This window comes from Labeo rohita, chromosome 9 (assembly GCF_022985175.1).
Source record: "Labeo rohita strain BAU-BD-2019 chromosome 9, IGBB_LRoh.1.0, whole genome shotgun sequence".
Lineage (NCBI taxonomy): Eukaryota > Metazoa > Chordata > Actinopteri > Cypriniformes > Cyprinidae > Labeo > Labeo rohita.
In genome coordinates, this window is record NC_066877.1 from 18,941,799 (window position 1) to 18,953,859 (window position 12,061).

Below are 12,061 nucleotides of genomic sequence, written 5' to 3' on the forward strand. Positions count from 1 at the left end.
GGATCATTCAGTTAACAACACAGTATAAATAATCAAGTGAATGTAAACATTTAAACTGTGATTTTTATCAATTCAACTATTATTTTCTTTTGTGGACTATATGTAAACATCTTTTATGTTAATTCAGGTCGGTACTAAATAAAAAATAACACGCATTTTTATATGATCCCTCTTATTTTGGTAAAATAATTAACAGAGTCTGCAAGGTGTATGTAAACTTTTCACTTCAGCTGTAACTTATACATAACAATATAATCACAAAAAAATTACAAAGCAGTCCTTTAAATGATTAATAAGACAATTTAGTTCAGCACTGTGGCATGACTGAGTGATAAGTTGTCATTCTTCATTTTTTTTATTATTTATTTTTTGAAATTATTTCATTTGTGTCAAAGCGATAACTGAATCTGCATTTGACAATCTGACTGACTGACAGTGTCTCAATGCAACATGGCAGCCGTGCAACAGAGGGAATTTACAGCAGTCTTGCAGCTATGATCTATTATTCCCTTTGAACCATGTACAACCTCAACTTGAACCTGGAGGCCGCGAGAGGTGTGGGAGACGTGTTCGGCAAGTGCCAATGTTTAGAAGTCCTTTGACTCAGTGACAAAGTGGCAGGAGGGTTGCTGTGGCTGATGCACAGAGGCGACATGATGGAGGAAGCATTCAGATTTCTGTTTGAGACTGCAGTGGCTTGTTCAGACAATCCACAATCAAACCTTACAAACTGGATAGAATGCACAAATAGCCTATTCTCTTTGATAAGACAACAAACAGCTCCTGAGTATCTCTTACAAACCAGCGAAATGAAAGAATCGGACTCTCTGAATTCAGGCTGCAGGAGGCAAATTTTCTTTGATGCATGTTGCACGAATGCTAAATTGAGGTGAATCAGGTGAGAAATCGGTTGTCAACGCTGCTGTGTTTTGAGAATATTTTGCTCCAAATATATGCCAAATTCTCTCCACCTGTTTCGGTGTCTGATATAGTTTGACAGAGAGGTCTATGCTGTATGTTCACAGCAATTCACAGTAGTCTTCTGGTACACGGATGGAACTGTGTTCTCTTGACCGCAGGTGGGTAAAAACGTGGACGGCATTAACTATACAACACGCTGCGCTCTTTCTCTGTATCGTGTTCAACACGGAACAAATCAAACCGTAAGAAATCACCGTCATCTCTGAGGCATTATTTATTCAAGGCAGGTTTAAAGGCATATCGTGTTATTGTCTGGGAAATTGGTGAGGGAGAGACAAGACAGACAGCTGCTCAATTATGATGTTATCATAATCTATGCTCAGATGCTCCAGACACACGTTAAAGAACAAGGCAGCCATTTAAAGTCAATTTGTTCAAATATATATGTTGTCTGGACTGAAATTGTATTTGTTTGGTTGTCTGCTGTGAGGGGAGCTCATGATTACTTTTAAAGTGAGCCATTGTAGATGTTTTCCTTTCAGATCTGTTTAACATAAGTTCAGGTTGCATTTATTCAGTTTGTAGATTGCTAAGGACTTATATTGAAAATGACTAATCATTGATTAATAAGTAAGGGATAATGCACAGTAGACGCTTACATTATCTCTCTTATTACACTGCTACTTAGTAAGTAAGTAAATGCACATGAAATATCGATTTGAGGTTCAATTATTTTATTATAATATGAAGCACAATGAAGGAAATCATCTGTAGCACAGCTATGCAGGAAATCATTTTCCTTACAGTCAATTAACAGCAGAATCGACCAGTTCAACAAACTATTGCAGACAGCCGTATAATAATACGAATAATCCAATGTCTCAAGAAAGAAAATCTTGGGTTGATTAAATTTAAAATGTCCTTTTCTGTACATCAGTCAGTTCTGTTCTTTTATTTTATCCCTCCATTACCCCACAGTGTTAATTCTTTTCATTATCGCCTGCAGCTATGCCTGCTTTTTCACTCTAATCAATTCAGTACATATGAAATTCATATCTGATTAATTGATTTTAGAGTTTGCTTTGATTTGGTTTATCCACCGCATAACTATAGTGATTTAATTGCTTTAACATCCTCTTTAATGAACTCTTCTCCCTTTCTGAATGTAGGTGTCACATTTAAGTCTTAACTCAATTCATCATTATTATTATTTTTTTTATTATTATTTACAATAATAATTGATAAATAAATTATTAATAATATAATTTACCCTGATATTAGGACTTGTATGACTTAATATAACATAAACATAGTACAACATAGTAGAAAACCCTTGAAAAAATGTACATTATTTTAAAAATTCACATTGTTTTATACTTATTTTGGACTACAGGGGCGCCATTATTTTAATGACATGGTGAGCTACTGGCGCTACCTGTTGCTATTTTTACCACAACACAACTTGGAAAATATACTGATACAATGCCACATTCTGCAGCTTTTGGTTGTAATATTTAGTCGAATGGCAACAAAAGAAGAAAGGTACGTGTAAATGTTTTCTTAGCGATAAGAAGAAGAGAAAGAGAGAAAAGAAAGGGAAGATGCCTGTGGACAAATAAAACTTCCTAAAGACCTACGTCTTTGTTCTCTTCACTTTAGCCCTGATGCCTTTTAGGCTTTTTGTAGACCACAGCTACTGAATAAGCTTACAAACAACACTAGATGCCATCCTGGCAGGATGTAACAGATTTCACTCGATTTCACTTGATATCTGGGGGCGTTTAGAGTCCTTGTGGGAAAAAAATCAATGGTACGGCATTTGGTCTACACTTATATCCATCGCCACCTGTAAGCTCTTTCATTATCTGTGGACATTGTATCAGTATTTAATTTTCTGAGTTATGTTGTGGTAAAAGGTAGCACCAGTTGCTGACCGAGTGCAACCATTTTACACCAGTGAAATAATTGACTAAAGATTGACTAAAGATTTTTCTGGTCGATTAGTAGTTGTTAATTTTAAGCATTAGTCAACTATTAGTCGTACGTTTATTAATAAACCATATAAATAATAATAATGAGCCTTTAATTGCCTACATAGCCTACATAAAAAGAATTTAAAAAAAAGCTTGGCACACCAGCAGATATAATAATTTTGAATGTATCAGGGAAAAACAGCAAGGAGACTGCATTAATGTTTTAATAATTTATTGATAAACTATAGTGCTTTTTTTGTTTTTAGCTTAAGAGATAAAGTCGGTGCCACTGACTCTTCATTTCCGCAGTAGTGATACATATTACATAATCTGAGAGTGTTTGTTTTCTTTTTGAGGTTCACTCTCTATAGACCAATTATTTGTTTGTAAACATTCGGGATGCGCGCGCAGCATGGTTGCAGGAGACCCAGGAGAGATAGCCTTTAAGGCTACAGAATTACAAGAATACGGCACAAAATACTTAGATTCGTATATTACAAGAGCTTGTCACCCAGCGATAAGCATTGTTATTCAACGAAATTGGCGTTAGATAGTGGGATAGTCTTACAGATCCGAAACCAGGATGACGTTTTTATGGGTGGTTCAATTGGCACTCTATGGAGCCATGGAATAAAAGAATAAAAAAGGTAAATTTGATTTTATATTTCAAAATCCTGACTTTATTTTCACAATTCCGAGATTATATCCCACAAATCTAGAGGAAAAACAACTCATCATTCTCTCTTTTCCCCTCGTTTTTATCCCACACTTCTGTTTTTTTCCCCTCAGAATTAACCCCCTATGAACAGCATATGTGAATATTATGTAGACCTATTGTTTAAATCAAATTTATGCTTTGAAAGTAGAGTAATCATAGCAGTTTTCATCCATAGTATGTCTGTTTAAACGTCTGCGTTTAGCTCCAAATGGCATCTTTGACTACAGTATTGTATAAAAATTATTTGCATTCCGATTTTGACATCAAAAATATTTTTTTCTTTTATTCCATGGAGTTTACCTGTTTACCTCCACTTGCTACCAGTGTTTTTCTGCAACTACTATGCGCGCGCAGCTGCAAGTAACGTCACTGTGGCAAGTATACACAGAGTTTCAAAGTTTCACGCTCAAGTTCACAGAGATCTGTTTGCTTTCATTATTTTACAAAAGCGCAACATTTCGTTGTTATTCTGAGTGCACACAAATTAACGTAGATTCGAAAGATGGATTAATTTTATCTGTCTGACCAAAATAGAGTATTTTCAGAGCAAGTGATTGCACCGGCACCTCCATCTGTCATGCAGTAAGCGCGCTACTGTTCAGTTTCCACACTCCGCACAGACACTTGGAAAGCACACATTTTTCTAAGTTAACATTAGATTGAGCAGCCATGTATAGTTGCTACTGAAAGTATACATCTTTCAGATAAAAAGTCATATTTGAGGTCAATGAATGATAGGTAAGCTTTTGGATGTCCTGCCCGATGTACTATATCACCACGTAGACATAGTTAAAGGAGAAGTCCACTTCCAAAACAAAGATTCACATATAATGTACTCACCCCCTTGTTATCCAAGATGTTCATGTCTTTCTTTCTTCAGTCGTAAAGAAATTATGTTTTTTGAGAAAAACATTTCTGCATTTTCTCCATATAAAGTGATATGGTGCCCCGATTTTGCACTTCCAAAATGCAGTTTAAATGCAGCTTCAAACAATCCCAAATGCAGTTATAAACGATCCCAGCCTAGGAAGAAGGGTCTTATCTAGCGTAACGATTGGTTATTTTCATTAAAAAAAATACAATTTAAAAACTCAAACGCTCCTCTTGCCTTTCTCTCCCTGAACTTTGTGTATTCTGGCACAAGACAGTTAGGGTATGTCGAAAAACTCTGACCATATTTTCTCCCTCAACTTCAAAAATCATTTCAAAATCCTCCTACACTGCAGAAGTTCTGACCCAGTCTTTGCAAAGTGAACATGCAAAGAAGATCAAACACCCTTAACAAAAAGGGTAAAACAGCGATATAGGACGATTTCGAAGGTGAGGAAGAACATGAGATAGGAGTTTTTTGATATACCCTAACTGTCATGAACCGGTACAAAAACAGTCCAGTCAGACTAAGACAAGACGAGCGTTTGGCATTAAAAAGTACATCAATTGTATTATTTTTATTAAAATAACTGTTCGTTACGCTAGATAAGACCCTTCTTTCTCAGCTGGGATCATTTACAACCACATTTGGGCTTATTTGAAGCCGCATTTAAACTGCGTTTTGGAAGTTCAAAATCGAGGCACCATATCAGTCCATTATATGGAGAAAAATGCTGAAATGTTTTCCTCAAAAAACATAATTTCTTTATGACTGAAGAAAGAAAGACATGAACATCGTGGATGACAAGGGGGTGAGTAAACTGTTTGTAAATTGTTGTTCTGGAAGTGGAGTTCTCCTTTAAGGATTTGTCGTCATTCCTATAGAAGTTTTTTCGCAACTAAGCGACTAATAAAATTTTGGTTGACCCAACTTCTTCTCATCGACTAACAGTTAGTCAACTATTAAGGTCATTGCACACTGAGTCTGAAATTTTCTTTTTTCGTATTCGTCATCATTTCCTATCAAAATGCTTGCTACGGATGCAAAAACGCAGAAAAACTAACCTGATCCGAGCCTTTTTGTGATGAACGAAAATTCCAGAGGCAGTGTGTAAACGTGACTGACACAACGTGAGGCCGTATTTATTTTTTAACGTGCAAAAATTTCAGACGAAAAATTCAGACTCAGTGTGATATGACCTTTAGGGGGCAGCCCTAAAAATAATAATATAAAACTTTTTTAAAACTATGCAAATCTTTCAATGGTTTTCTACTACATATTTCAGTTATACATCATTTATGTTATACTAAGCCAAACAAGTCTTATAATAAATAAGTAAATAAATAACCGTTGGTGAGAAAAAATAGCATACCATTTAGGCATTTTTGGCATGCTGTAATCCCACATGTTTTGGGATGGACCTACTCTTAATTTTGCTTATTAACTAGGATGGATATTATATGATTTTGGATAAAGACCTGGTCATGTGCTTTTGGTGCAGAAAACATTTAATTAAAAAATGTCACTCCTACCTCCTTTCTTGTAGAAGACCAGTTCTGTCTTAAACTCCCGCCTTTCGTCCAGTGCGCCCTGGATCTGTGCCATCAACCTGTCACTGGTCTCCGGCCCGTACAGGAAATGACACGCACAGCTCTTCTGCATCAGTTCCGCACGGGCATATCCAGTGAGTTCACAGAAGCCATCAGAACAATACACGATGGGGTACAGAGACTGGACCTGCGCGTTCCCCAGCACAAAGTTACTGTCTGTAAGAGACAAACAACAAAGAGAAAAAGATAAAAGTCTGCTCATAAGAAATGCAACAAAGTTATTTGAGTTTCAACACTCAGTATATTCAACAAAAGGCCAGAATAAAAGACTTATTGACTTCACAGCAGTTTCAATAATATGAGTTAACAGAAATCCCTGGTGCTAGCGATATTTTCTCCAGCTCTGTTATCACACTTACCCCAGACTCACTGGAGGCCTGAACAATTTGCACATCTTCTCAACAATGCTTTAAGGTACCTTTAAACACTTTCCACAAGCCTACTGGGAATCTGGTTTGTCTGCTGCCCTATGACCTTTTGATATGCCTGAATGAATGTGACAGGAGTGAAGAAAGTAGCTATTTATATACACTGTCCTTGTGATGAGCTTTCAATTAACATTTTGGTTTGCAGTCTATGCAATGTTTTGCACTGTTAAAACTGCATTAAGCAAATGAATGTTTGGTATATTTTTATAGATTTTTTTTTAATAGATTTTTATATAGCCGAAAATGGAGAGCAGAGTCAAAATTGCACGTTTCAGATCTGAAAGTGTGAATGATGAAACAAGAACAAGCATTGAATCTAAAGTCCAGCATTATTCTGCATGTTTTACTTATAAACCCAGTACAAGCACAAACATGCTTTGACTTCAGACTGCACGTATTCTGAAGCATGGATTTTCATCATCAAACGAGAGAAAAGAAAGATTAAAACATGAGACATCACGCATGACGAAGAGAATGGAACGCACTTCCTTTATTCATCAACAGCCATTAAATCATCTCTTGGGGCTACGAAGTCATAATCATATTCTGACCAATCGAATATTTATTGCTTTGCGCTGAGGTACAAATATTGATCCATCGGCTGGTGGGCGCCCCCTCCCTTTCTCTCTGTGTGTTTAATATTTCACAGGGTTGTGATCGGGAGCAGATTTATCCATGACTGTGGTATTTAATGGAGCAGTGAGCTGCAGGTTAATTTTCATGCTATAATAAAGTGGATAGAGTGGGAGAGAAAAGCTACCAATCATCTTCAATCTTCAAGACAACAAGACAAAGAAGTCAGCAGAACAGCTTTCAAGAAATAAAGGTGTGAAGAAAGGATGGAGAGGACATGAAAATTGATGTATTATTTCATTATACACGGTGATACGATTCTTAGATTCTGATTGGTCATTCGTGCCATGCAACGGTCTGATATTTCCATGGCAGTGCTTTGTATTAGTCCACATTTCTGGCGTTACTATTATGTCTCTGTCTTGCATCTCACAATTTTTTTCAATTCTATTTTTACTACATTTTGGCAAAGAATCCAAAACAACAATACAACAACAGAACATTTTATCTTTAAAAGTACACTCTAAAAATGCTGGGATAAATACAACCCAACACTGGGTGAAATATGAATTTTTGACTTTTGACATGTTTAACCCAACCTTCAAGGTAGTTTTATTTAAATTAACTATTGTTTAAAAATTACTATATGGTTTAAAATGAGCTCAAAATAGGGCTCATAAATGTTCATTTTCAGCCTGTTGTGGGTTTATTTTAAGCAACAAATATAGTATTTTTTTAAGTTTAAATAAAACTACATAAATAAACTAAACATTTAACCCAGCTGCTCGGTCAAAACAATTCAATCCTTAAGTTTGTCCGTATTCCATCCAGAATTTTTAGAGTAAAAATAAATAAATAAATCAAATAAATAAAGTATGATCCAAAAGTACAGCAAAAAGAGTAAAATTTTGAAACATTTTTACTATTTAAAATAACTGTTTCTATTTGAATGTATTTTTAAATGTCATTTATTCCTGTGATTTCAAAGCTGAATTTTTAGCATCATTACTCCAGTCATATGATCCCTCAAAAATCATTCTAACATTCTGATTTGCTGCTCAAAATGTATTATTATTATTATTATTATATTGGAAACAGCTGAGTAGATTTTTTTCAGGTTTCTTTGGTGAATAGAAAGTTCAGAAGAACAGCATTTATTTGAAATAGAAATCTTTTGTAAAAACAACAAAAAAAAAAACACTTATACTGACTCCAAGCTTTTGAATGGTATAGTGTTTAATGTTACAAAAGCTTTTTATTTCAGATAAATTCTAATCTTGGATCTTTCTATTCGTCAAATAATCCTAAAAAAGTACTCAACTGTTTTAAATATTGATAATAATAATATTAAAAATGTTTATTGTACAGCAAATCAGAATATTAGAATGATTTCTGAAGGATCATGTGACATTGAAGACTAGAGTAATGATGCTGAAAATGTAGCTTTGATCACAGGAATAAATTATATTTTAAAATATATTCAAATAGAAAGCAGTTATTTAAAATAGTAAAAATATTTCACAATACTACTGCTTTTGCTGTATTTTGGATCAAATAAACGCAGGCTTGGTGAGCAGAAGAAAATTCTTTAAAAAACATTCAAACTTACTGTTTAAAAACTTTTGACTGGTAGTGTATATATATTTATATAGATATAGAGGGGATCATTTTCCATTCACAAACTTCTTCAGTATCTGATGCGGATGCTTTTTTGCCCGTCTTTTATTATATTTTTTACGCTCACAATTACTTATTTAGTTGGTGCGTAGCCATGACTGTCAATATAAATAAAGATGAAAATCAGTCAGGCTGGTATTCCAGATGGTTCAGTATTGCGTTTAAAATATTGAAATGTGTCTATTTTTGATGTGGTTTGTACAAGAGCAGTGTCACGTCTGCATTGTAGTCAGTATATGTAATTGAGTCATGCTTTCTCTGCTTTTCTTAGCTAAAGCCCTCTTTTTTTCAACCTGGCTTCAACTTCCTGTTTATTCTCGTTACTCTGTAATGAATGACGTGAATCCCACTAATAACCTCTTCCATATGAGTCTTAATAAATGTACCTGCTGTTGCTGTGATAAAACATTACTAATGTAAAATAAAAGATGTTGGTGATTAATGCAGGACCCCTGAGATGGACAAAACACTCTCACCTAAAGTGGTCTGCACATCTCTCTGCAATTGAATAGAGAGATATATGACACAACAGTTGGGGAAACAAACACTGGAAATCTTGTTTACAAGACAATCTGAAGATGTTGCTTACTTTTATTGTCAATTTTCAGATTTGATTGTTGCCAGAGATTATGTCACCATGGAGCTTGACTAAACTGCATTAATCCACTACACTACACATCTCTCTCTTTCTTTCTTGCTGACACATTAGTCGTGTAATAGAGGAGAGGCTGGAATTAATGTTTTGACAGTGTGTCTGATCTGTTCACTATGTCTGTGATATATGTCTATATCTTTTCCTCTTTTTTATTTTCTTTCCTACATATCTTTTTAATGAGATAACTTGACGCTACACCACTAATCTGAACTATGAATTGCATACAACTCTTTCAGTTATCTAACGCTTCAAATACTGCACTCATGGTTGTAAAGCTCTAATGCGTATTCTTTTATGGCTAGACAAAATATATTACCAAAGTTTATTGTTTAATGAGTTTGTTTTACAAATTAAAAAATATAATGGGTGCATAATGTAAAATAGTTCACTTGTTTTTATGGTTTAATCAGCTCAGTCAAAGTGCCTCAAGCAACAGAAAAAAAAAAAAAAATCACACATGAGAAATCTGTAATATGCCATTTGTTTTTTCTGTTTCAGATTAAGTGGAGTGCAAATGAAGTCTCCTGATATATTTTATATAATATAGCCCAAAATCAGGCATTTCAGTACAAATTCAAATATTTCTTATGTACAACAAATTCAAATGTAAAATTTTCCAGCATATGTTTAGCTCAGTAAGGTATAAAAAAACAAATATATAATATTCAAATATAAAAATATTTAACACTTTTACTGTTGTATATGGAAGCCCATTTGCCACTGAATAAAAAAAAAAAAAAAATTCTCTTGCAATTGTGAGTCTACATCTCACAATTTAAACTTTTTTCTCAGAATTGTGAGATATAAACTTGAAATTCCGAAAAATGAAGTCAGAATTTGCAAGACATAAACTCGAGGAATAAAGTCGCAATTGTGACTTTTTTCTCAGAATTGTGAATTTATATCTCACAACTGTGACTTTTTTCTCAGAATTATGAGTTCATAACATGCAATTGCGAGATTTTAAGTCAGAACTGTGAGATATTAATGTGCAAATTCTAAGAACATATTAGTCTTTTTTCCCCCTCAAAACTGGACAACTGCGAGTCAATATCTCACAATTCTAAGAAAAAAAGTAATAATTCCGAGATATAAACTCACAATTGTGAGAAAAAAAGTCAGAAAAATTTAGAAAGTCAGTTTTTCTCTCACAATTCTGACTTTATTCTGAGTTTATATCACGCAATTCTGAAAAAAAATCTCAAAATTGTGACTTTTTATCTTACAATTCTGACATTTTTTCTCGCAATTCTGACTTTTTTCGCAGAATTGTGAGATAAAAATTCCAAGAAATGAAGTCAGAACTGCGTGATATAAGCTTGCAATTGCGAGTTCTAAAGTCAGAATTTGCAAGACATAAACTTGCAATTCTGAGGAATAAACTTATCTTTTGTCCCCCTTAAAATTGGACAATTGCGAATCAATATCTCACAATTCTGAGAATTGTTGTTGTGAGAAAAAAGTAAGAATTACTAGATACAAACTCCCATTTGCAAGAAAAAAAAGTCAGAATTTCGAGTTTTTCTCTCGCAATTCTGTCTTTATTTCTTGCAGTTGTGAGTTTATCACACAATTCTAAAAAAAAAATCTAAAACTGACTTTTTATCTCACAATTCTGACATTTTTTTAAATTAAGATTGTGTAATATATAAACTCAGAATTTGCAAGACATAAACCTGCAATTCTGACTTTTTTCTCAAAATTGTGTTTATATCTCACAATTGTGACTTTTCTTCTCAGAATTTAAAAGAGTTTATAACACGTAGTTATGTCAGAATTGCGAGATATAAACTTATTTTAAGAACATATCAGTCTTTTTCCCCCCCCTCAAAACTGGACAGTTGTGAGTTAATATCTCAAAAGTCTGAGAAAAAAAAAGTCAGAATTGCGAAATACAAACTCGCAATCGCGAGAAAAAAGTCAGAATTGCTAGATACAAACTCGCATTTGCAAGAAAAACTCGTAATTGCAAATTTATCATACAATTCTGAGAAAAAAACATCAGAATTGTGAGTTTATATCTTGTAGTTCTGATTTATAACTCGCAATTCAAGTTTATATCTCACAATTCAAAGAAAAATTTGAATTGCGAGTCTGTATCATGTAATTCTGAGGAAAAAAGTCAGAATTGTGAGATTGAGATTGTGAGAAATGTTTAATTTTTTATTCAGTGGCAGAAACATGCTTCCATAGTTGTAAGCAGGCCCCTGAAGTTAATGTGCTAATATTTTTTCAGTCTTGTTTTTCAGCACAAACATATTCCTCTTACAGCCAAGAAACTGCACCTTTCACACTCTGTCAGCTTTGTGCTGTAGGAACAAAATAAATTGTAACCGAAACATAGCAGCTATTTCCATAAACACCAGAACAAAAGTTAAGCTGACAACGTAACACGCTAGTTGCTCATTACAGAAGCATTAGCATAACAGCTAGCAGATACTGCTGCTTGCGCTGTATGGTTTCACATTGACTGATTTTTAATGACTTCTTTATCTCCGCTACCTTGCCTGTGGCTTTTTTCTCCCTCGTAGACTTTATTAATTTTACAAAATACATTTAATTCCCTCTGAATTTTAGATAAAAAGCTTTACTTTGTCAACACAACTCAAAAGCGAGCCTACTGTGTATCTAACTG

The 12,061-nt window shown here is 34.2% G+C and overlaps 1 protein-coding gene across 1 annotated transcript in view; it reads right to left on the reverse strand.

Moving 5' to 3' along the window:
* Positions 1-12,061, reverse strand: part of kcnh3 (potassium voltage-gated channel, subfamily H (eag-related), member 3) — a 136,089-nt gene that overhangs the window by 48,826 nt on the left and 75,202 nt on the right. Inside the window, exon 2 of the mRNA XM_051119015.1 lies at positions 6,016-6,249. Within this exon, the coding sequence (XP_050974972.1) occupies positions 6,016-6,249 (234 nt within the window). The remainder of the gene's footprint in view (positions 1-6,015; positions 6,250-12,061) is intronic.